Genomic DNA, 26,602 nt, shown 5'->3' with positions numbered 1-26,602 from the left:
ACCAGACTTTGGCATTTGGCGGTTTTTGTACTCTCTCGGTTCTTCTTCCACTCCATTCCAGGTGGTATCGTTCGTCTGTCGTCCTGCCTGCCTGCCCGCTGCGGGTTAAACGCCTGACCAGGATTCGCATTTTTTGTGGCCTCGTTGTCCAGTGTAGAGTGTTTTCGGGTTAAGTTGACCGGTTTAGCTAGCATTAGCATTGTTGTGATTAGTGTTTCGGATTCAATAGGATCCGTCCCCCAACCCAAGTGCAGTGAGTTCCGATAGTCGTCTATTGGATTTTGTTGTTGGAAAGGAATTCCTGTTGCCGACGAGAACCCGTCAGCAGGAACAGCTGCTGGTTGGCGGAGCACACAACATGGCAACGATACAGAGCAGCGATATTGCCATGCACTATGGGCAACACTTCGTCCCGATGAACAACAATCCGATCCAGGGAGTGATGGCAGTTCCTTCGGAAGCTGGCCACCAGTACACGACATCCGCTCCAATTCAGCAGTACGGTCGTCAGACGCCCCAGCAGCAGCATATGGGTGCCTCGGCGAAGACGATTCAAGCGGAAAAGCCCACGATCCTGAACCACACACTCCCCACTGGGACGCAACACCCGGTGCTGATGAAGATTGAAACACCTGCAGTCCATCATGTCCAGCAGCAGCAACAGCAACAAATACATCAGTCCAAAATGTGGCTGCTCATCGAGTGGGAAATGCCGGCGGGGGAACCCAACACATACTCCGTGATCGATTCTTCAGAACTGGTCCTGCACGGTCTAGGAAGGGGGAAGGAAACCATCCACACCGGGAAGACGATCTTCGTGAAACGAGGCAACAAAATTCAGCAGGCTACAGTGGTAATAATTTCTGGTAAGTTCGACTTTTGAACATTGGGCCGTTCCAATTGGATCTTCTAACTCGGCTTTGGTGTGATTACAGACGACAAGCAGTTCATCGACACCGAGCTGTCCCAGCTGCGGAAGATGGCAGCGGAGAACCTGCACCGGTTATCCGTGGCATCCCAGGACCAGAACCATCAGATCAGCAATGGGAATGTCGAGGTGAGAGTGCTACAAGCTACTCAGTTGCCTAATCTCTAACTCGTTAAATTGCACCCTCTTCCAGCATCAATCCAAGCGTCGCCGAACCGACAACCAATCCCACGACGACCTGGAACCGGTGAGCCCCGAGTACGAGCCGATGCCGGTGCAGTCACACGTGGCCAACTGGGTCAACAACTGCAAACCGCCGGAGCGCGTGATATCGCCCTCCCCGTCGATCATGTCCATGCACGTGCCTGTCGGTCCGGCAGTTCTCCGAGCACCGCCGCCGATGACGTTCGACCAGCAAACGCAAACCGATGCCAAATTCTTCCCCAACGAGCCTCAGCGGACGACGACGGTGGTGAGTCCTCCGGAGCTGGCCAGAATCCTGTCGCTGCAGGAGTCGATCCTGGCGGAGCAGAAGAGCGTTCGCATGGAGAATGAGTACAACCGGAAGATGATGTTCGACATGATGGAAAAGCTCAGCTCGTTTGCCGAAACGCTGCAGCAGCTAACGGTGAAGGTCGAGTCGTCAACGCAGCGCAACGAGTTCAAATACGAGATAACCGAGGTTAAAAGTCCTGGCATTCCGCCCGCAGCAAGCTACGTTGTGTTGGGAACCGGTGGCGAGGAAAGCCGTGACCAAGCGTCCAGTGTGGCTGAGTCGTACGCGCAGAAATCGTCCGCGATCCTCGAAACAACCGCCGACAATCTGGTGATAGACCACATCGCGCTGCAGCACGATGACAGCAACATGTCCTTCAGCCAGAGTCGGTTCTCGGTCAAAGATGACAACGCCTCGAATACGTCCACACCAAAGAACCAAAGCCTCAACTTCTCCAAACGATTCTCCGCGTCTGCTCTCAGCCTCAGCAACGCTAGCGTTCACTCGCAGCACTCCAACTCGCCGGCAGCCTGCGAAGCCAACAAAAGATCTGCCGTGAAGGACGTCCTCAAAGATTGGGCCGACGATGACGGTGGCGACGATAGCGAGCTAACTCCGATTGGCCCCAACAACACCATGGTCAAGAAGCAAGTGCTCCGTGCAATCAACTGGAACAACTACAAAGCCGCGACTCGCAAACTCCTCATGACCCTCTTCACCCGTGAAAAACTGGCCTCGCACACCCTCACCGGACGACCCTCGCCGGCCTTCATGGGAGATCGCGCCAAACCCGTCAAGGACAAGCTCGATCAAACCATCATCACCGACATCATCTCCATAATCACCCGTTCCTGCAACGTCACGGAACCGATGGTCCGAACGGCCATCACCACCAAGTGTGCCGACGAGAACAAGATGAGCCGGATGAAGGTCGGCCGAACCCCGGCTGCGTCCTCACAGCGAACCATGACGCAGTTCGTGAAAGACACGTCATCGGCTGCTTCAGCTGTCAACTCGGCCACGGCAGCACCGGCAGCAGTGGCCACTTCAACCCCTGCGAATTCCCACCCGAAACGCATCAAGCGCGAGAATAAGGAGAACGTTCACTAGGTCGAATGACGCTCTTGTTTAGCTCGACGCAGAGCTATTGCCCGAGGCTGCCATCGTTTTTTGCGACTACCTGACGATATTTTGTTTAATTTCGAGTAGCGTTAAGAGTGATTTGTTTTCAACCTGATTGTATTTGTAGCTTAAATTTAATCGGATTTGACCATTTTAATGTGTTGATGTACAAAACGTGGAAAAAACACACCAATTTATTCGTAAAACATTTTCAGAAAGATACAAAATGCCTTCTTCAAGAGTTTATAAGTTAGAAGTAGAATGTCTACATTTTTTGATAATAAAACAAGTTTTAAATACAATTGTATTCGTTTCATTAAATATTTTGTTTTGAATAATGGAACAACAAGCCAAATGGCTGAAAAGATCAATTTCCTCAAACGGCGAATGTTTATGAAATTGTGTATTCATATTTTTAAGATTTTGACTGGGAGTGGGAAGGGGGTCGGGAATATCAAAAAATCGTAATTTCTAGCTTTTAAAAATTCTGTAATACTAAATGTAAAAAATCTAAAATTCAGCAATTCAAAAAAAAAATCTTAAATTCCCAAATTTCCAAATTCTTAAATTCTAAAATTCTGAAATTCGGAAATTCGGAAATTCTTAAATTTTTAAATTCTTAAATTCTGAAATTCTTAAATTCCGAAATTCTGAAATTCTGAAATTCTTAAATTTTTAAATTCTTAAATTTTTAAATTCTTAAATTCTTAAATTCCTAAATTCTTACATTCTTAAATTCTTAAATTCTTAAATTCTTAAATTCTTAAATTCTTAAATTCTTAAATTCTTAAATTCTTAAATTCTTAAATTCTTAAATTCTTAAATCCCTAATTCTTAAATTATTAAATTCTTAAATTCTTAAATTCTTAAATTCTTAAATTCTTAAATTCTTAAATTCTTAAATTCTTAAATTCTTAAATTCTTAAATTCTTAAATTCTTAAATTCTTAAATTCTTAAATTCTTAAATTCTTAAATCCTTAAATTCTTAAATTCTTAAATTCTGAAATTGTTAAATTCTTAAATTTTTAAATACTTAAATTCTTAAATTCTGAAATTGTTAAATTCTTAAATTCTTAAATTCTTAAATTCTTAAATTCTTAAATTCTTAAATTCTTAAATTATTAAATTCAAAAATTCAAACATTCTTAAATTCTTAAATTCTTAAAATTCTTAAATTCTTAAATTCTTATGTTCGTAAATTCTTAAATTCTTAAAATTCTTAAAATTCTTAAATTCTTAAATTCTTAAATTCTTAAATTCTCAAATTCTTAAATTCTTAAATTTTTAAATTCCTCAATTCTTGAATGCATTTCTTCAAGCCAGAGTAAATTTTCAAAACAACCCATGAGTCATGGGTTTCCTATGCAAATAAGACCTTTTGAAAATTCTTTCGAGAATTCTTTTTTTTCTGATTCTTTGATTCTGAAATTCTTAAAAAAAATCTTCAAATAAATTCTATTGAATTTAAAGTTTCTGAATTATTAAAATGCATTTTTTTAAATTTTCGGAAGTTTATTTTTTTAATTCCGGCAACTATATATTTTAACACTGGAACGCCCAACGCATGTCAAACTTACACGGACGTCCAAACCTCTCAAAAAAGGTGGAACGGTAACTTCAACTCGCTGGTTCTCGAGGATTACTCAACCAATCGGGACGATTCTTGTTTCCAGTGATTTGTAAGAATGTCTAGATGATCCTAAAATATTGCAGAACTTGATTTGAACAAATCGACAGTTACATTTCAAAAGGCATCATGTACATTTTGACACTTTCTGGGTTATTGCATATTCTAAAAGTACTCCTAATAAGCTACCTCTCCACCAAAAATGAGCAAAAGTTACTTCAGTAAAGTCTGTTTAATCATGATTTTAAATAAAGTAACATAAACAAAATCTCTGCCATCAGCAGTCCCTGTTTATACAGCCCTGTCAACCTGTCAAACAAAAGACTACATGAACCTCGTGACGAAAAAAAAGCAACATGAACAAAGCGCCATGTACATTCGGCGAAGAAAAACGAATCATAACAAAGCGTCCCCCTCAATGACAGCAGGGTGATCAAGACGTTGGTGATTTCAAAAGAAGTTATGTTTGTTTTTCTCAAATAAAATTAAAGAAATAATATTTTATTGAATTTGGATGATCAAGTATCAATAAAAGCAACGTTTTTCATCGTTTGTTATCATTAGAACATCTTATTTTGCTTTTATTTTAAAATGGGAATTGAAAATGGATGCTCAACATTCAAATGCGTTTTTCTCAAAACGCATGGTTTGTACATGATGCTTTTTGAAATGTTGGCGTCGAAATCTGTAATTTCTGCGACCGAAAACATCGTTCCACCTTTTTTAAAATGATAACACGCGAAAAAAAAAGTTGGAACGATGTTTTTGATCGCAAAAATTACAGATTTGATCAAATTAAGTTCTGCAAAGTTCTAGAATCATCTAGACATCCTAACAAATCACTAGAAAGAAGAATCATCTTGATTGGTTGAGTTATGCCCGAGAAATATCGAGTTGAATTTACCGTTCGAACTTTTTTGGAGCTTTGGGCGTTGGAATGTTAAATTATAGAGCCTGGGTTCGATCCCAGAAGGTCCCGGTGGCATTTTTCGAGACGAGATTTGTCTGATCACACCTTCTGTTTGACGGGGAAGTAAATGTATAGGGGGTTTATAATTGATTTTGGTGAGTATTAGTATAATATCATAATTTGGGACTTTCGGATACAAGAAGCACCACACACCGCTTCTTTACGATGTACTTTACTAAACGATTTTGTTTTGCTTTATTTTCAATTTACTTGACCTAATTTCATTCCTATTTGTGTTTTTTTTCTTAACCTATCGCGTTAGAATTTCTGTTGTGTTCAATCGTGTGTGTATTCGCCGATATTGTACAATTTGGAGTGCGAAATTTGCTTTCACATTTCGCTCTCAACGTCGTTGTTGGTTAGATTTTTATTTGAAAAAATCTCCTAATTTCTGCTGCTACTCTTTAAACGACGTGATTTCGCGAGCTTGCCGGACTCAATTTTAAAATTTAGAGGAGGGGGAGAAATCACAGGCTAACCAATATTCTTCATTTCTCCGCTGCTTAAAGGTTGGAGTATTTTTTGTGTGTTTGTTTAACTTTGTTTATAGAAATTCTATAGCTGCGAAACACTTCAACTGGTACGAGATAACTTTCCGGCTGCTAACATTTCTACCGAATCTACTGTTTATAAGTAAGACTTTTGCGTATTTTTTTTGTTTTGGGTAGTTTTTTTTTGTCCACATTCGCACGCGCTCGCACTCTTGCTCATAACTTCATTGTTGGAGAACACATCGTATTTCAGTCTTTTTGCCACGACTCGCGAACCCGTGTCTAGCGCGAAATTGTTCAAACAAGAGACTGTGCAGCCCAGCGCTTCCTCGACGGGATGAAATTAAAAGAATTGAAATTGTCTACTCACGCACGCTTCCTCTACTGCTGTACAATAATGGCATTCTCGGTGTCACCGCACTGCTGCTGCTTCAGCAGCAACGCATCGTCCAGAATGAGCTTAATTTTGTCGCCCAACCGGATGTTGTCCTCGTCGGCTTGGTCGGCCTTCACCGCCTCGCTGGAGTCCATCAGCTGGGGTTCCTGCTCGTTCGGGAGCTGGTCGATCGAGTCCTGCGAGTGGAACGCCGAACAAGGGCCCGACGGCGGTTCCGAGTGGACGCCGCTGTCCTGGGAGCCGCTGTTTTCGCTGTTGGTTGTACTGTTGTCAGGCGCTGGTGCTGCTGCGTCGGCACCGGCGGCCTGTTACTGCTGGAGTCCTGCGAAAGGTCCCGAGAGAGAGCCGGTGTTAGGTTTGGGTTCGTAACACGTTTCTGAAGGGGTGATTTTTTGGGGGGTGGGGGTCATTTGCTCGGCGGCTTTCATAAATATACAATTATTACAGTCAATTACAACATCAAGAGAATGAGAAGGGTGATGGCACGGATATTGAGACGCACTAATTTGGCTCGAATGAGAATGAATCGGGATGTAATACACGTACTCTCTCTAAGGATGGGCGGGTCACGAATTTGCTAAAATGTGATGCTGGGTGGGTGGTTGATGGGGTGTCGGGCTATGGACGGATGATCACGTGGATGAGAGGATAAGGATCAGTTCACAAGGGGGTGGATTCGGTTTGAATTCGCTACGCTGAAAGACAAACGCTCTAGTAGTTCACAAAACGGAACGCGCAACAAAACACTTCGACTCTAGGAATTACCTTCTTTTTACAGCTAGGGATAAACGCTTGTTTGGTTTGGTACCATGGGATGGGAGCTATCTAGAACTGTGTGTGTACTAATTAATCGGACTAAATAGTTCTAAATAAGGTGAAGTCTCCTTGTTTGTTCAGGGTTTCGATTATATCTTCGATGGCCTTTTGACGAATAATAATAAAGATAAACGAGTAGTAATTAAAGGCATTGTTTCATATTACAAACATATATTATGAATTCAATTCTCTGATAAAAAATATGAAAATCGCAAACAATGTGTTTTTGTTCAGTTTTCTGATATATTTACCGATTCAAAAAGTTATATGTGTTCTCGAACGTTCGTAGAATTAAAAATGATTAATGTACACACAAAGGAAAAAATCGAAATCTAAAAAACTATATTGTTTAAGCAGTGTTGGTAACATGAGAATACGATCTAATAGCTGACATTTCAATTTATCATTTCTGCGGCAAACTTTACGTAGTAAGCCTGGCCGATACAATATTTGTGATGGGATGTTCGTTTTCGATTAGACCAGTGCTACTTTCACCATCTTCTACGACCAAAATTCGATAATCCTTATTTAAAAATAAATATTCATCAATTCTAGATTAAATTTTCAAAACAACCTATCCCTCATGGGTTTCCTATGCAGATAGGTCCTTTTGAAAATTTAATCGAGAATTGTGTTTAATTTTAATCTTATAAAAGTTATGTTGATACTTAAAAACCCTGAAAATTTCAAATTTTTCAAATAGTGAACAAAAACTCAACTTTCAAGTAGAAAATAAATCTGAAACTTTAAATCTCAATTAACATATGGAAAGGGCAAAACCAAAGATTTCAAGTTTTTTGCATTTTGTATAGACTAAAAAGATAGTTTTTTTTAAATTTTAAAACAAAAATTTCTAGAGTAAGTCGTTTTAAAGTTATACAAAGTCATTTAAAAATTAAGATTTCCGTTCTTTTGTTCTTTTTTTTGCATTAGAAAAAATATTTTTAAGAAAAAAAATAAAGTAATACTTTTTGATACTCTTTAACAATTTGACACTCTTATCTTGGCGGCAATTAACATTTAAGCGAGGAAACAAACGTTTCACTGACTAAAGGTTAATACGGAGCTCGGAAGGAACGCGGTCAAGAAAAGTTGTGCATTACTTATAAAATGATCTATTTTCAGCAATTCTAAAATTTCTAAATCCCATCTCAACAAAAAAAAAATTAAATTTATATGAATTAAAATATTATAAATTAAAACTTCTGAAATTAAAAAAATTCTTATGTTTGAAAATCTGCTTTGGAGGTTTTTCTATTTCGCAGGTTTTTTTGTATTTTTGCCTTCCTCACCTCAATGAGGAAAGGCTATAAAATCACTCGAAAAATGAACTTCTTAATTCGACCTCGTAGACCCGCCTTCACGTATACCTATCGACTCAGAATCAAATTCTGAACAAATGTCTGTGCGTGTGTCTGTGCGTGTGTCTGGATGTGAGTCCGTGCACCGAAAAATATGCACACGATTATCTCCGGACTCGTTGGACCGATTTGGACCGTTTTGGTCTCATTAGATCCGGCTTGGGGTCCTTCAAGACCCTAGTTAATATTATGAAGTTTAGAAAAGTACTTCAAAAGTTATGCTTAAAAAACGATTTTAGCTAAACTTCGGAAGATTGTAAAAAGGGTGGTTTTTGTAAGAAAACCCGTCATGATATATATTGTTAAAAAGGTATTTGAAAGACCTTTCCAACGCGTTCAAAAGATTGAAAATCTGACAACCCCATCAAAAGTTATGAGCACTTAAGTGTTATTTATACACTTTTTTTGGCCGGATCTCAAATATCTTGATGAAAAAGGTGTTCGGATCTATCATGCGACCCATCGTTGGATAGGTAATCAAAAGCCTTTCCAACAAGCCCACGAGATTGAAGATCTGACAACCCTATCAAAAGTTATAAGTACGTTAGTGTTTTTAATACACTTTTTTTAGGCCGGATCTATAAGATTAATAAAAATAAGTGTTATTTATACACTTTTTTGATGCTGTGTAGTGTATTGAATGCGAGGAAGGCACCAACCACCTAAAGGTGAATTAAGTAACGTTTTTTTTTCCTTCAGTAGATTTTCTCGATACTTGAATTGAACTGAAATAAATTCTTACATTTTTCGATTCTAAAATTCTTTCAATCACGAATTTTATAAATTCAAAAGTTAAAAAATATGACGTTATTTTTTTTTATTTTTTTATTTCTTAAATGGCGCCATTTTTTACGCTATCTTGTATTACAGAAAATTAAATAACTTCATTGCATTTTTTAGGTTAGAGATACAAATTTTGAGAAAAATAAAAAGTTCGTGATTAAATAATACGAAGTGAAATTTGATAGAAATAGGTTATTTTTTTATGTTCAGAATTTCTGATGTCTATTTTGCTTTCTATTTATTTGATATTTGTATTTTTTGAGTTTCAAATTTTCGTTTTTTTAAAAGATAAATGGTTTTTGTTATGGGTTTTACCCTCTGTTTTACTTATTTTTTTTGCAATAAACAAAATCCGTCCATTAAATGTTAAGCATTTCAAGATTCTACGTGTTGACCTTATTAGTCAATTCTGGATTTTCAATTTTAGTATATCGAATACAGTCCTCGACTCGATTATCCGAAGAACCCGGACAAAAATTACTTCGGATAATCGAATAACGAAAATAATGTCTTTGTCTTTTTTTTTATTGTTAAGCTTAAGTATAACCCCTAGATTACGCTAAAATTATTCAAAAAAATTAAATCCAAGATGGCGCCACAATGGCGGTGACTCAATATTGAAAAAATGCATTTTACTTTTTAATAGTCAATCAACAACTCAAATTTGACTAAAATGGGGTCGCAGAACTCGAATTTTATGTTAAAAACAAGAAAATAAAAAAAAGTCCCATACAAACCTTCGGATAATCGAAACTTCGGATAATCGAGTCTGGACTGTAATAAATAATTTAATTTCATTCATTTTATTTTCTAAGAATTTTTTGTCTTGACCCTATCCTTGACCGTTTGTTTAGTAGTTTTTTTGTATGGAGTTTTAAGTTTCTTCCGAGCACCGTACTAGCCTTTCAATGGTTTTTCCCGGAAAACGAAAAAATGGTATTCAACTCGTTGCAAAACTTGATTTTTTCAGAACTCGTCGTATTTATCAAACTCGGTTGGATAAATTTACGACTCATGCAAAAATATGATTTTTTCAGCACCACATTTGTCCAAAGAGGTTAACGGTTTACGATGTTGGAGAGTGCTGAAAAAATCGAGTTTTGTAACGAGTTGAATACATTTTGTTTTGTGATTCCCTAAAACAGCAAAACTTATGTTTCTCCGCCGAAATAATAAATTGGTACTTCTTTTCGATACAAGTGCTGAAAACTGTTATTTTTTGCTTCGAAAAGTAGGCCGTTTTGTTTTTTGAGAATACCAAGAAAAGTATGTAGGAATGTTCACTGGAGTTACATAAATTTGAAAATTGAAAAATTACATTATTTAAAAACCTCTTCCTACTTTATTTGTAATTAACATAAAACCAACACTGTTGGAAATCTCTACCCTAAATTTAATTGAATTTCAACTTCACCGACTCAATATCATCACTATCAACTAAGAAACTTCTAGCTCTAACTCTAATGAACGTTGCAAAACTCTGGCTGCTGGCACGCTTCATAAAATATATTATTTTGCCGAACGAAAAAGGTCAATCAAAGAAATTCATTAGCAATAGTAGGAAAATAAAATATAAAATTATAAATTCTGCTGAAGGCATTGTTTGCTCCAATAAAAAAAAAGAATTTATAAATTTCTATTCGCAAAAAATACTTGTTTTTTTTTTAATAAATCAAAAATCGACCTAAAAAAAGGAATTGCATGAATGGTTGGCACTTACGACCCTGTATCGTTCGGCAACGCCAGTACGCTATCCGAAAGGCGTCCCAAAATTCCTGATTTCCGCGCAAGGTTTAGATTTTTGTTTTTTTGGTTCGTGGATGATTTTGGTATTTTCGATATGGTTTTTTGGCGGATTAGGTTTTGTACAGCGCGCGCGCGGGCGATTGCGGACGCAATCGCGGAGGGTTTTTTTTTGTTTAACAAACGCGTGAAAGTTTAGGTAAAAAAGTTTGAAAAGATTATTTGAGGTTGAAGAGAGTAAAAGAACGGTGTGAAGAATGCTAGTGATAAAGTATTAACGGCACGTATTTACATATTGTAAAGAGAAACTGCTGTAAATATTGGTATTTTTTTTAATAAAACGTTAATAGAAAATTTAGTAAAAAGAGAGAGAAAGAGAAGTTTGGAGACTCAGAGGAGCATTGGGAGGTTGGAGTTCTTCGGTTTTCGGGGCAGGTAGGGACGGTTGGAGGTAATTTGTGGTGGATCGGCTTCGGGATGTTGATGCTTTGTGCATTTGTGTGCGCGGTCAGTGCACGCTTGAGATGTGAATTTTGGATTTTGAGCTTTCTTGAGTTGTTGCTGTTGATGTGTTGTTTGGTGTGGTGGTTTGAGCTGTGCTTGTGGCATTTGTGGCTGTTGTTGTTTGGCGAGTTCTTGACGCTATGGAAATTGTACAGTGTGAGGTGGACTTGGGAGCGCAAGAAGAAGAAAAAGAGGTGGGGGAGAGGGGAGGTTTTGATCTTACCTTTTTCAGCGTGCTCGGCGGTACCTGGAGGTGGACTTTCTGGGCGCACAGCGACTGCAGCAGGGTGATTCCGTCGGCGCGGTTATGGCAGTATCGGTGTTCCCACGCGTCCAGCAATCGGTTGTAGTACCGAGGGTGTTCGGTAAAGCCGATGTAGCGGTGGCTGTTGGGCGCTGGAAGGATCCGTTCCAGCGGGGCACTTCTGGCAAGTTCGTCTTCGGCGAGCAGCAAACAGCGCACGTCGTCCGGGGTTAGCTCGTCGAGGATGGGGCTGAGATACTGGAAAGAAAGTCATCTTTTAGAATAAATTTTTCAAAGTACACATTATTTTGAACTGACATCTTCCCTGCCCACGTCCTTCTGGATGAACTGGTTGTGTTTCACTCGCTCGACCTTCGACAGGGCGGTCACGTAGATGCGTTTGTCGAAGCACAGCGGACCAGCCAAGCCCTGGCTGGCGAGGATTTCTTTCTGCTCCGCCTGCGGTATCCTGGGAGGAACCTGTGAACAAAAATAATAATTAGCAAGGAGAACCTTAGAACAAACGTTCCAGCAAACCCACCTGATACATGGCGGTGTTGAGCAGCGCCTTCACGAGCGGACCTTTTACGTGGGCGTCCAGCGTGGACGCGGAATGGAGGGACGGTGATATGTTAACTTCCAGCAGCCACGGCACGAGCTCGGAGTCGAGCAGGACGTCGATGCCGAACAGTTCGTAGCAGTTGTACCGGTTGCCCACGTTCAGCTTGGACATGGCGTGGATGGGGCCTTCGCCGGCGAGTACCGTTCGCAGGACCAGGTTCCGAAGCGCTCCCCACAGTCGGTCGGTGTTGACGCCCTTTTCGTTAAAGTACGTCCACAGGGATTTGATGGTCCACTTGTGGCCCTGGCAGGCGTCCGCGTCCTCGTTGGCGCTGTACTTGTCGGACAGCTTGTTAATACTGTAGTTGGTTAAATGCATGTATCGATCGCTGAGCGTGTCCGACTTTTCGCTGTACTTGACGGAAGCAAACCGGGCAAGTCCGTCGGTGTGCATGTAAACGCGCAGCGGATTGATCGACGTAACGAGCACGTACAGCCGCAGGTCGAACTTGCTTCCGTTGATGAGCAGCGGGCGCTCGACGTACCGCTGCACGATCAGTGGCTTCCGTTTGGGGATTTGGGACCACCGGTTGACGACCTTGATCCCCGTTCCTCGCGCCGACGCCGGTGGCTTGATGATCCACTTGCAGCCCCGCTGACTGTACCGGGGCCACATCTGACGCAGCAGCTTCAAATCCTGAGGTATGATGTACGTGCGCGGCATGAAACCGAACTCCTTCTTGCCGTGGCGGTTCATCTGCGTCTGCAGGTTGCGCCACACTCGATCTTTGCGCCCGATTTGGAAGCTTCCCGGCAGGTGGTTGAACTTTTGATACGGCCGGAGCGTCTTAAAGCAGGGGCTCTTCATGTGCTTGCCCCAGATGCCGACCCAGTCGTTGGTTTCTGGAAAAGTAGATTGTTAGTGAATTTATTTTGACGAGAATTAAAAGAACTTACTCTTGAGCAACCGGAACCCGCTGTTGAGTAGGACTTTACGCACCACGATCGGCGTGATCAGCGTCATCTTCCACTTGAGCACTTTGTGAATGGCCGGTGGCATCGGCGGTCCCTTTTCCTCGTGCGTCGAGAACGTGATGTAGGGCGGTACGTAGGCGAATAAACTGGGTGCGAGCGGTCCCTCCGGGGGGCAACCGCCGTGCACGCAACCGATCGAGGTCACCGGTCCGCGAATCGATGGCGATGGCGACGGGGAGGTCGAGTTGGACTTGGCACGAGCCTGGTACGCTGCGAGATGGGTTTGGTAGTTGTCCTCGGAGTCGGTGATGGACCCGTTCAGCACTTCGTCGTCCTCGGGCAGGACATCGTCGTCGTCCAGGTCGTCCTCTTCGCCGTCGCACTCGTTCGTCGTCCAGGTCGTCTTCTGCCAGATCCGAGTGGCCGATGGTTTCCGTGTCGAGGTCTTGTGTGTGCACGGACTCGCCACCGCTCGTGCCGGTCGACATTCCGGACGGAGTTGGTGAGGTAGTTCCCGGTTTGAGAAGGAGCAGTGGAGGCGAGACCGATTTGCGACCCATGTTGGCGGCAACGACTCCGCCGGAGGCTACGATGGCCGAGACGGACGTCGGGGCGGATTTTAGGCTGGATTTGTAGATGTTGACCGTGGAGCCGGTTCGGGTGCGAACCGTTTTTGTAGCTCGCGCTCCGTTGACGGCGTTCTGGGCCGTTTTAGTTACCTTACGTTTTTGAAGCGATGCCGCCGCCCGGTTGACAGCTTCGTCAAGGCTGGCTGTGTCGTTGGCGTTCAGGATTTTAGAAGGGGGTGAATCTTTCGAGTTGATTGAGGAACACATCGCTTCCAGGGCTTCGTCAGCTTCTAAGGTTGGGGAAATTGTGTCGCGGGTTCGCTTCAGGGATACATCCCGAACCTGGTCCCGGTGGGCACTCCAACCGGAGTAGGTTCTACCACTGCCAAACACGGTCGGACTGGTGTAGATCTCATGCGGTTCCGACTCACTTCTTGCTCGCATTTTCCGACGGTCCATCCGAGGGTTGAAAGAGCTTTCCAGGTTCCGCGCAAAGCGCGACTCGAGTTGTCGCTCTCCTGCCATGTAGTACCCATTGCGGCGATCCTTCCTATAACCATCCAGATCGCTCAGGTAGACGTCCTTCGCGTTGACACCGTTCTGGATGACGTTCTCCTTTGCGCTGTTGATGGTGATGCTGGGCAACAGGTCCGACTGCTTCCGGCCATTGCCCTGCAAGCTGAACGACTCAATCAGCAGCGTTGGAACCTCACCACCTCGTGCTCTGCTGTGACCATGACCCTGCTGGAGACGCGACTTGCCGCTCTTCACCTCGTGGTACATCATCGGCGCCATGGGAAGACTTTCACTCCAAGATTCGCTGCGACACCGCCTTCGCATGGTGACTTTCTGGGGCGCAATTGTTGCTACTGACGATGCTCCGTTCGTCGCCGTTGAAGACTGGTGCCACAGCCGGGAGTTGCTGCGTAGCTGTTGTGTCTGGCCGGGACTGCTGCCGTTTTGCTGCTTAAAGTCCATCACGGTGGCGAATTTCGTCGTTATCTGGAACGAAGAAGAATGTCACCCCCTTGTTAGTCTCAGTGTGAGAGCACATTTTTATTTGCGCAGAACGCAATTAGACAGCGGATTATTACATAGTGGAAACACTCGTAGCACAAATATAACAACGCGGAGATTATTTTAAGAACGACTGCCCTCATCGTCGTAGCGCAGGGAAGAGAGGTGAAAGAAGGCACTTTGGAGCTGCTTAGCTGATGATGCATCCACCGATGGGGAGCACGTTGTTCATTCTACTAAGCCCGGAGTGTGACTTATTCGTGACCAGACAAACCACACTGATGTGGCGCTCTGATGATGATCGTGAACGACTGTGGGCCGCGCACCGCCAAGAGCAATTCGCGAAACGCAGTTACGACAAAGTGCTCTCCATTTTTTACGCACCGCCTTTGCCTTCCCACTGACTGTATAGGTATGTATCGCGCTCTGTCTCTATACTGTTAGCTTCGAAAAGGCCAAACTGTACCACACCACTGTAGGCCGCTTGGCATCGTGTCGATCAAACTCTTCGAACTCACAAAACACCTGGAGACCCTTTTCCCAGCACGTTCGAAGCACCCGGTACTAACCTGAAGGCGCAACCCAACTCTGCGGACTTGAAATTTGACAGTCGAATCGCAGGTCGCCAACAAAATTAATCACGTTCTTATCCCACCAGACCAGCACACACACACTCTCTCAGACGTGGACCGTTTTATTTCCGTTCTCTCCGGCGCTCTCTCGGCGCGAGATTTGTTTTATTCCCAGAATCTTGTTTTTATTATTTGGCTTCGGTAAAAGCGCGTGTTTGAACCAACACACCTGGGCACCGTCGGGGTGATGGTGTGTTGGCTGGCTGGCGAGAGAACGTTGTTGTTGTGGCGCGATTGGAACAACGCATTGTTGGAACGGTGTTCAATGAAGGAGGCAAGTGGCTCGAAGCCCGGTAGACTTGCACGGAAAACCGGCATTAGTCTTTAAAGACTTATTTTTAGCCTTTTTTGAAGTTCGGTCAGTATTGTCAGAAAAAGGCCTAAAAATTAGTCTTTTTTTGGGCCTAAATTTTAGGCTTTTTTTAGAACTTAGTGCAAAACTTAGAAAAAGACTAAATTTAAGGCTTTTCTGTACTATAAACTTTGGTTCACGATTTGACATGTCAAATCAGAAAAAGTTGAAAGTTGCCGGTGGAGGTTGCAGTTCGTCGGACGGGGCAGGATTTTGGCCAGTTTGCAGGTAAGTTTTTGTGTTTTTCCTGCCGGAAGGTTCGGCCGGAGTGAGTAAGCGGCCGAACGGTAAATTCTGGTTCTCGGTATGGTGGAGGAGGACGGGAAGGCGTGAATTGAGCCGTGTTTTTCTGCAGATGGAGGAGGGAAGGAACATTCTTTTTTGTGGACGGCGTTGTGTTTGTGAGTGCTGGAGGAAGTTTTGAGTGCGACAACAGAGGACAGAAAATCTCGGAATCAATCCGCCGGGGATTGAAATTCAAAGTGGAAGCGTAAAAGGACAACGAAGCGGGAGTGGACAACCGACGGTGGCGGTGAAAATGATGGTGGTGGTGGTGGTTGTGTTTGTGAATGAGTGTGTATGAGTGGTGTGTGTGTGTGTGTGTGTGTGTGTGTGTATGAGCGCAATTTTGAAAATTTGCGTGAGTGCTACTCCGTGTGTGTGTGTGTGTGTTCAAAAATTTAAAATTTTTAAAATTCAAAATTTCCAAAATTCAAAAAATTATAAATTCAAAAATTTAAAAATTCCAAATTTCCAAATTTCAAAAATTTAAAAATTCTAAAATTAAAAATTCTAAAATAAAAAATTCTAAAATTCAAAAATTCTAAAATCCAAAAATTCTAAAATTAAAAAAATCCAAAATTCAAATATTCTAAAATTTAAAAATTCAAAAATACAAAAAATTCAAAAATTCAAAAATTCAAAAATTTGAAAATTCAAAAATTTAAAAATTCAAAAATTCAAAATTTTAAAAATTCAAGAATTCTAAAGTTCAAAAATTCAAAAAATTCAAAAGTTCAAAAATTCCAAAAAACCAAAATACCAAAAATCCAAAATTCCAAAATTCTAAAATTCTAAAATTCAAAAATAAAAAAATTCAAAAATTCAAAAGTTCAAAAATTCAAAAATTCAAAAATTTAAAAATTTAAAAATTCAAAAATTTAAAAATTCAGAAATTCTAAAATTTTAAAATTCTAAAATTCTAAAATTCTAAAATTCTAAAATTCTAAAATTCTAAAATTCTAAAATTCTAAAATTCTAAAATTCTAAAATTCTAAAATTCTAAAATTCTAAAATTCTAAAATTCTAAAATTCTAAAATTCTAAAATTCTAAAATTCAAAAAATTATAAATTCAAAAATTTAAAAATTCCAAATTTCCAAATTTCAAAAATTTAAAAATTCTAAAATTAAAAATTCTAAAATAAAAAATTCTAAAATTCAAAAATTCTAAAATCCAAAAATTCTAAAATTAAAAAAATCCAAAATTCAAATATTCTAAAATTTAAAAATTCAAAAATACAAAAAATTCAAAAATTCAAAAATTCAAAAATTTGAAAATTCAAAAATTTAAAAATTCAAAAATTCAAAATTTTAAAAATTCAAGAATTCTAAAGTTCAAAAATTCAAAAAATTCAAAAGTTCAAAAATTCCAAAAAACCAAAATACCAAAAATCCAAAATTCCAAAATTCCAAAATTCTAAAATTCTAAAATTCAAAAATAAAAAAATTCAAAAATTCAAAAGTTCAAAAATTCAAAAATTCAAAAATTTAAAAATTTAAAAATTTAAAAATTCAAAAATTTAAAAATTCAGAAATTCTAAAATTTTAAAATTCTAAAATTCTAAAATTCTAAAATTCTAAAATTCTAAAATTCTAAAATTCTAAAATTCTAAAATTCTAAAATTCTAAAATTCTATAATTCTAAAATTCTAAATTTCTAAATTTCTAAATTTCTAAAATTCTAAAATTCTAAAATTCTAAAATTCTAAAATTCTAAATTTCTAAAATTCTAAAATTCTAAAATTCTAAAATTCTAAAATTCTAAAATTCTAAAATTCTAAAATTCTAAAATTCTAAAATTCTAAAATTCTAAAATTCTAAAATTCTAAAATTCTAAAATTCTAAAATTCTAAAATTCTAAAATTCTAAAATTCTAAAATTCTAAAATTCTAAAATTCTAAATTCTAAAATTCTAAAATTCTAAAATTCTAAAATTCTAAAATTCTAAAATTCTAAAATTCTAAAATTCTAAAATTCTAAAATTCTAAAATTCTAAAATTCTAAAATTCTAAAATTCTAAAATTCTAAAATTCTAAAATTCTAAAATTCTAAAATTCTAAAATTCTAAAATTCTAAAATTCTAAAATTCTAAAATTCTAAAATTCTAAAATTCTAAAATTCTAAAATTCTAAAATTCTAAAATTCTAAAATTCTAAAATTCTAAAATTCTAAAATTCTAAAATTCTAAAATTCTAAAATTCTAAAATTCTAAAATTCTAAAATTCTAAAATTCTAAAATTCTAAAATTCTAAAATTCTAAAATTCTAAAATTCTAAAATTCTAAAATTCTAAAATTCTAAAATTCTAAAATTCTAAAATTCTAAAATTCTAAAATTCTAAAATTCTATAATTCTAAAATTCTAAAATTCTAAAATTCTAAAATTCAAAAAATTCTAAAATTCTAAAATTCAAAAATTTAAAAATTTAAAAATTCTAAAATTCTAAAATTCTAAAATTCTAAAATTCTATAATTCTAAAATTCTAAAATTCTAAAATTCTAAAATTCAAAAAATTCTAAAATTCTAAAATTCTAAAATTCTAAAATTCAAAAAATTCTAAAATTCTAAAATTCTAAAATTCTAAAATTCTAAAATTCTAAAATTCTAAAATTCTAAAATTCTAAAATTCTAAAATTCTAAAATTCTAAAATCCTAAAATTCTAAAATTCTAAAATTCTAAACTCAAAAATTCAAAATTTCATTATTCAAAAATTCTAAAATTCTAAAATTCTAAAATTCTAAAATTCTAAAATTCTAAAATTCTAAAATTCTAAAATTCTAAAATTCTAAAATTCTAAAATTCTAAAATTCTAAAATTCTAAAATTCTTAAATTCTAAATTCTAAAACTCTAAAATTCTTAAATTGTTAAATTCTTAAATTCTTAAATTCTTAATTTCTTAAATTCTTAAATTCTTAAATTCTTAAATTCTTAAATTCTTAAATTCTTAAATTCTTAAATTCTTAAGGGTGCACAGCAACGAAGGAAGTTGTTGTCTTCTTATTCCAAAATTGTCAAACTTACGAACCCAATCCTGCAATAACGGGATTGTAAAATTAATCAAACTTTGTTGTAAATTGCTTTGTGGACAGTACTTTAGGGGATGAACAAAAAAATATGTCGATAGTACCCGTAGTTTTGAAGATACTAAATTGTCTGTAACAAAAATCTGGGTGCAAAAGCTATGGTTGATGTGCACCGTTAAATTCTTAAATTCTTAAATTCTTAAATTCTTAAATTCCTAAATTCTTAAATTCTTAAATTCTTAAATTCTTAAATTCTTAAATTCTTAAATTCTTAAATTCTTAAATTCTTAAATTCTTAAATTCTTAAATTCTTAAATTCTTAAATTCTTAAATTCTTAAATTCTTAAATTCTTAAATTCTTAAATTCTTAAATTCTTAAATTCTTAAATTCTTAAATTCTTAAATTCTTAATTTCTTAAATTCTTAAATTCTTAAATTCTTAAATTCTTAAATTCTTAAATTCTTAAATTCTTAAATTCTTAAATTCTTAAATTCTTAAATTCTTAAATTCTTAAATTCTTAAATTCTTAAATTCTAAATTTTTTAAATTCTAAATTTTTTAAATTCTTAAATTCTTAAATTCTTAAATTCTTAAATTCTTCAATTCTTAAATTCTTAAATTCTTAAATTCTTCAATTCTTAAATTCTTAAATTCTTAAATTCTTAAATTCTTAAATTCTTAAATTCTTAAATTCTTAAATTCTTAAATTCTTTAATTCTTAAATTCTTTAATTCTTTAATTCTTTAATTCTTTAATTCTTTAATTCTTTAATTCTTTAATTCTTTAATTCTTTAATTCTTTAATTCTTTAATTCTTTAATTCTTTAATTCTTTAATTCTTTAATTCTTTAATTCTTTAATTCTTTAATTCTTTAATTCTTTAATTCTTTAATTCTTTAATTCTTTAATTCTTTAATTCTTTAATTCTTTAATTCTTTAATTCTTTAATTCTTTAATTCTTTAATTCTTTAATTCTTTAATTCTTTAATTCTTTAATTCTTTAATTCTTTAATTCTTTAATTCTTTAATTCTTTAATTCTTTAATTCTTTAATTCTTTTATTCTTCAGATCTAATCAAACTACGCCAATCTAGTTCTGAGCTAAACTCTAACTCTTAATTTACTGTCTCTCTCACTTAAATGAAATCACGAAAAAAAAAAACGAAACTATTGGCACTACGCCCCCCGGGGCATGGCCTTCCTCTAACGTGGGATTTCTGCTCCAGCGCCTCTGACGAGACAGGAGAAACCGGGACCGACGTTTTACTTCACCATCCGATAGAAGCTCAGTGGATAAGGCGGGAATCGAACCCGCGTCTCATAGCATCATCGGGATCGGCAGCCGAAGCCGCTACCCCTGCGCCACGAGACCCACCCAATTTTTAAATAACTATCAAACTGTCACAACTCATCTTCAAAATATTGATTTTTTTTTATTTTCAGGTCATAGCTGAACGCATCCGTGAATCTGTTGTATTGCGAAATTACCGAATAAAATTTTTTTTATAAATATTTAAATAATATATAACAATATTTTATTTTCTACCCTTTGTTCCCGCCATTTTGATCCCCTAGGCTTTTCAGGCCTAAAAATAAGTCTTAAACAGGTTCCGCCATCTTGGATTATGTCCTCTTTGATCCCCTCCCATTCCCTGCAAAAGCCTAAAAATTAGTCTTTTAAACCTATAAATAAGTCTTTTTAGGCCTAAAAATAAGTCTTAATCAAGTTCCGCCATCTTGGATTACGTCCGCTTTGATCCACTCCCATTCCCTACAAAAGCCTAAAAATTAGTCTTTTAAACCTATAAATAATTCTTTTTAGGCCTAAAATTAAGTCTTAATCAGGTTCCGCCATCTTGGATTATGTCCGCTTTGATCCCCTCCCATTCCCTGCAAAAGCCTAAAAATTAGTCTTTTAAACCTATAAATAAGTCTTTTTAGGCCTAACAATAAGTTTTAATCAAGTTCCGCCATCTTGGATTACGTCCGCTTTGATCCCCTCCAATTCCCTGCAAAAGCCTAAAAATTAGTCTTTTAAACCTATAAATAAGTCTTTTTAAGCCTAAAAATAAGTCTTAATCAAGTTCCGCCATCTTGGATTACGTCCGCTTTGATCCCCTCCAATTCCCTGCAAAAGCCTAAAATTTAGTCTTTTAAACCTATAAATAAGTCTTTTTAGGCCTAAAAATAAGTCTTAATCAAGTTCCGCCATCTTGGATTACGTCCGCTTTGATCCCCTCCAATTCCCTGCAAAAGCCTAAAAATTAGTCTTTTAAACCTATAAATAAGTCTTTTTATGCCTAAAAATAAGTCTTAATCAAGTTCCGCCATCTTGGATTATGTCCGCTCTGATCCCCTCGCATTCTCGAAAAAGACTAAAATTTAGGCTTTTTGACGATAACATTAAGCCTAAAATTTAGCCTTTTTCGTACTAAAACGAAACTAGTCTTTTAAAGACTAACCCATCATTAGGCTTAAAAAGACTTAACACGGTTAGGTTCGATAAAGCCTAATTTTAAGTCTTAAAAGACTAATGTCGGCTTTGCGTGTGGGAGGAAGGAAAACGTTCGCATTGATGGTCAATCAGGCAGACGACTGTGGGTCGTTGGAATAGTTTTGAGGAAATAATGTGTTGTAAAGAAGCTGAATGAATTTAAAAATCTTAACAATCCAGACTCGATTATCCGCAATTCTTCAATATTTCATAGAGCGGTTTGGCCGTAATTTTGAATTTAAAAATTCTTAATCACTTGGGGCCATATCCGAGCTCTAGAATCAAAAATAAAACAGCGATATATTTTTTTTGTGATTCTTAACTCCGAAGATTTGATTATCCGAAGTGAAATTGTTACGAGGCTGGATTGCATTAGTTAAAATGTTTAAAAATGATTTGCTCCAACTCAATCCAATTCAACGAATCGTCTTTGTCGTTAACTTAACGTAGTAGGTCTTGCTTCAATTGTGATGTTTAAGTGCATTGTAATGCATTAATAAACGCGGCACCATCCATAAACCAGGTGTACAAACATATCTATGGAGCGTGGACAATCGCTGCTTGTGTCTTTTTTTAAATATATTTATTTTTGTTCCAATTTGTTATTGTTTTGTTTGAACTTTATTCTTTGAAAACAATGATCCGATGATCCGAATTAAATAAATTCAGAATCGCATGTTTATTTAAAAATTACACCAGAAAACAACATTTTCTATGTGACATATATTTGAAAATTGGATTGTTAGTTATAAATGTACAGAAGAAACTTTTAAATGAATGTTTTAACAGTTTTGACTGCGTTTTCGACAAACAAAATAAAATTTTTTTTTTTAAGAGAATGAAAAAGGGTGTCATAAAAAATATGTTTTTTTCCAGAATAACTTTTCAGGAAAAAAAATACCTTGCAAATTTTAAAAATACAAGAAAATTCATTTTCTGAAAATAAAGATCGTGACAAATATAAATAACTCAAAAATTAAAAAAAAAATATTTTAGACAATAAAGGAGCAAAAATATATTTTTTGTGAACTTCAATGAAATAAAAACTGTTTGAATTTTCCTACACTGTTAAAATCTCTAGTATATTTGAAATCATTTTGATATATTTCGTTAAATATTGGAATTAGTACAAAGCTCAGCAAAAAGTACACAGCAAAAAAATCCGATGGTAAAATCGCATGCAAAAGCATGTACATCACCTTCGTCAAAAAAGACACTTAATATTACACACTGCATGTACAATTTTTGTAAACACAAAAAAAAGTTGCTACCGACGGGATTCACCAACAGTAAGGACTGGCGCCTTAGCCCGCTCGGCCATCAGACCAACGAGGAATGGAAAGGATAAATGCATATATAAGCTTGACATTTCGATCAAGTAGGTTTCCCATACTGATGAGCTACATATTTCAGAGTGTAATATTACGCAGAAATTTATAAAATGACGCAAAATTTATTTTACACCCAGGCCATTTACTATTGGATTACTACTTGTTTGCTGTGTATTTTTCGTGAAAAAGTTATCCCAAAATAAGATTTTTTTAAATAACATAATAATGACAAGACAACAGCAATCTTGCCTTACTGGAATTTGGATTTTTTTTTTATATTGTTGTGTGTAAGAAACTTTGACCTAAAAAATATTTGCAACGACCAAATTTTTTATGATTTTTTTAAAGTCTATGATTTCATGTTATTTCAGCCCAATCGGAAAAAAAAGTCAAAATAGAAATGAACAATTTTTATTTTTTTATCTCTCTTTCTTAAAATTAAGATGTAGGAATGAATCATATTTGCAACAGTTATCTCTTAGGCGGGTACAAATATTTTTAAAAGTTTCTGTCACCCCCCTTTCAAAGTCGGCCCGAAAAATCAGGGAGCAAAAAAATATATTTTTTCAAAAAACATCCAAATTTTGATAAAAATAAGGTGCAATCAGCTGAAATCAATTTAAAACGCATTCCCCTCATTCCCCTGCGTTTAGAAATTTTTTGAGCATGTTTACTGCCCCTGATCGCATAAATGTCCCATATGTATGGGATGTATGGGACAAACTTCAAATGCGTTTTTCTCAGCTTGCTGTTTTTGCATATGGGACATTTATGCGAACATGGGCAGTTTAGGTTTATTAAAAAATCTCTAAATTTTTTGAGAATTGTCGGTGCACAGTACCTCACAGTACCACAAAAAGTGTTTTTTTCGCAAAAAAAAAATGTTTTCATAAAATCTTACATTTTTTGAATGATGGCTGAAGATGTTAAAGCATCCATTTCAGAATGAAGGTTTAAATGATTGAAAATAATCTTAAAATAATTTCGTATTCGATTATAAAATAAGTATTCAAACAATTTTTTACGCATTTTTTTAAAATTCGTTCCAATTAGAACCTCAGCCCACAGTTAACTGAATCAAGAATCCTGCGATGGCAACAACCGCACTCGATTCAAACCTACACGTATGGTGCTCATGAGACTTGGTGAGAGCGTCTGATGAGAAACATATACAACAATAAAAAACCCAATCCATTGTACAACTACTGAATGAAAATGTTCGTATGCTTGCGATAGTGGCGAGATTTCGATTGAACAACAACAAAAGCGCGACTTTCTCACATCGAAAGAGAGAGAAAGAGTGAATCGGACACAACATGTTATTATTGTTGAGAAGAGTCAACAAGCGATTCTCGCTCCCATGTGCCTTCGACGTGTTGGTGATAACGATGGGGCAACATTTTGAAATCATTGAGTTTAACAGCCAAAATAATCGTGGCTCATCAATCGATGAAATTGTAATCAAATTTTTGAAGATTCAAATTTCTAACTCTTTATTGATTTTAATGACAAAGTGGGATGACCGAATAAAAAAAAATATTGTGATATTTTCCTTCGTCATTTTCAAATCTTATTCTAGAAGTGATAGCGTATGTGTATAACAAAGGTTTGATAAACTGACATTCGTCTTTGTGGTGTGTGTTAAAGCTAGACCTGTTATCAAACACGTTTCCCGTATCACTTCAACTCCACGCGTTCACAGTGCGGCTCAAAAGTTTCTAGCCACGTGCGCAGACCGTGTCACGAGGAGTCAAGGTCCCGCCACTTTTCAAAATTGCTGGGCGAAATTCGATCTTTTCCTTCCCCCCCACTACACTTTGGGGCCTGGTAACAAAATAACCAGTCAGCCAGCAGTGGCCATTAGGACTAAAAATATCTCCACGCGTCCGTCCGTGGCCAGCCAGGAATGTTCCGCGTTACCGGTTATTTCGACAACTGGGGAGGAGGAAGGTATTTGCGACACATCAATCGAGAATGAGTTTTTATTTTCTTCTTCGTCAGATTTTCCACCGCGTCTCGTCTCGGCGGCATGGAAAATGTGACTAAGCGAACGTGTTTTTCAGGGGCACCAGCACCTCTTTGGACGGTGTTTTTATTTTTCTTAATAAATATTTGAAGTGTGGTGCGTAGGAGGAATGTTTTTGTGGAAATGCCAGCGAAAAGTGATTTATAGATGAGTTGTGGAATATTTCGCCGTGAGAGAAGATGTTGCTTGTTGTTTATTTAGAATGAAAACATGATTTTTCACTTTAAGTTAAATTTTAAAAGTCAATAAAAAAAAATAAAAAGCCATGTTTAGTGATTTTTTTAAACTCGATTATCCAACCAAAACATCAATTATCTGATATTTATATTTCCACGATACTAGAGACCTTTTTGACATCTTGACCCATTTCCCTTCTAATAATATACATTTTTGCTTCACAAATTGGATTCTAACCACTTTTTCCACGATACTAGAGACCTTTTTGACATCCTGATTTTATTTGTTTTGTATTTTTGGTAAATCGGTAAAAAAGAGGGTTGGTATGAGCTCATATTTGAATAATTTTCAATTCTCTTTTGAGGATATTTTTTTTTATATATAATGCCGACTTTTTCACGGACTTTTTTTAAATTCTGAAAAAAATCAAATCAAATCAAATCAAATCAAATCAAATCAAATCAAATCAAATCAAATCAAATCAAATCAAATCAAATCAAATCAAATTGTGAATTTAAAACTTTTGACCAAATTTTAAGAATACTTGATTTATTTTTTGAACGGATTCTTCCATCGGAAAAAGAAGCAATTTTGCATAAAAGTTTTCCTCTCCATATTTTTTTTCTATAAAAAAATGCTATGCCAATATTTTGAAAATCTATAGCTCGTGAAGGAATTTTCTGACCGATTTGGTTTCTTCACAGTGTTGACTAATTAAATAAAACAACACAAAAAAATTATTCCCAAAATCTGTATTTTTATGTTTTTGTGAAGCATTGCAAAAATGCCGCCCATTTTTAATTCTTTGAAAAAATAAATAAATTTGAATTTCAAGCAAAATACTCGATTTTCCGAACGCCAAGGAAAGTTCCTCTTTGGATAATCAAATCACATTATTTTTTCTTTGGCTTAATTTTGATTATCGAGCATAAATTTTCATAGACTGAAATTTCCAAAGGCGGTGATGAAATGTTGAAAAATGCTTTTTGTATTTTAATAGACATTTAACTTTTTTAATTTATTTAAAATAGGGACGCAGAACTCGAAAGTTCAGACGAGCTATTTATCGGAGCTTTCAAATTGTGTAAATAATCACCCTTTTTGTTGTATCTAAAGGTATATCTTGGAGACTTATTTAAGATTATAAGCAAAGGAAGAAGGCAAAAAGAATTAGTATTCGTACTTCTATTATTATTTTTCCCAAAAAAACAGAGCGCAATAAAAAATAATTAAAAATAGAAATGTCCACTGAATTACTTTTTCAATCGATTCTAAAGTATTCAGAACTTTGCAACTTCTCATTTTTTTTTTCTAAAGTACAGGTCGGTTAAAAGACATCAAGTATTTTTAGTTTAAATAAACCCTTCAAATATTGTTTATGTAATTGTTATTTTTGAATCTCACAACAATTTTTAGATCTAATAAAAATTAGTAAAAGATTTTTTTTTTGAATTTTCAAAAACTTTATGCCCTAGTCCGTGTTCCAGGGAACAACTTTGTCCAAGAGTATAAACAGATTCGTCCGCATACGCATATGCAACCAAGCAAGCTGGTGGGAGCATCAAATCGTTCAAGATGATTTTTTCTGAACTCCTGTTGTGTTAAAAAAGAAGGCCGTTTCGTTGCTTGCCAGGACATGAAAAAATAATTAATGAAAAATTCAATGGAATTTACAAATATCA

General features: G+C 36.5%; 3 protein-coding genes across 3 annotated transcripts; 1 reads left to right on the top strand and 2 right to left on the bottom strand.

Annotated features, from left to right (window-relative positions):
- Nucleotides 1-62: 62 nt before the first annotated feature.
- Nucleotides 63-2,826, top strand: LOC120412820 (uncharacterized). Its single transcript, XM_039573427.2, has 3 exons — nucleotides 63-866; nucleotides 936-1,057; nucleotides 1,122-2,826. Exons 1-3 carry the CDS (start codon nucleotides 359-361, stop codon nucleotides 2,532-2,534), a joined length of 2,043 nt encoding a protein of 680 aa, XP_039429361.1. The 5' UTR covers nucleotides 63-358; the 3' UTR covers nucleotides 2,535-2,826.
- A 2,480-nt stretch (nucleotides 2,827-5,306) lies between these two features.
- LOC120412798 (uncharacterized) lies at nucleotides 5,307-7,346 on the bottom strand. Its single transcript, XM_039573389.2, has 2 exons — nucleotides 7,338-7,346; nucleotides 5,307-6,337 (listed from the first exon to the last, which is right to left on the bottom strand). The coding sequence occupies exons 1-2, from the start codon at nucleotides 7,344-7,346 to the stop codon at nucleotides 6,017-6,019; spliced, it is 330 nt and encodes a 109-aa protein (XP_039429323.2). The 3' UTR covers nucleotides 5,307-6,016.
- A 3,698-nt stretch (nucleotides 7,347-11,044) lies between these two features.
- Nucleotides 11,045-14,906, bottom strand: LOC120412789 (tubulin monoglutamylase TTLL4). The gene is given in 7 exon segments (XM_039573378.2): nucleotides 11,045-11,377; nucleotides 11,463-11,741; nucleotides 11,802-11,963; nucleotides 12,025-12,947; nucleotides 13,002-13,404; nucleotides 13,406-14,590; nucleotides 14,683-14,906. Coding segments are annotated over 7 exon segments (3,333 nt in total). The 5' UTR covers nucleotides 14,812-14,906; the 3' UTR covers nucleotides 11,045-11,125.
- Between the last annotated feature and the right edge of the window lie 11,696 nt (nucleotides 14,907-26,602).

Source organism: Culex pipiens, chromosome 2 (assembly GCF_016801865.2).
Source record: "Culex pipiens pallens isolate TS chromosome 2, TS_CPP_V2, whole genome shotgun sequence".
NCBI lineage: Eukaryota > Metazoa > Arthropoda > Insecta > Diptera > Culicidae > Culex > Culex pipiens.
This window is presented reverse-complemented; position numbering and strand designations above follow the sequence as displayed.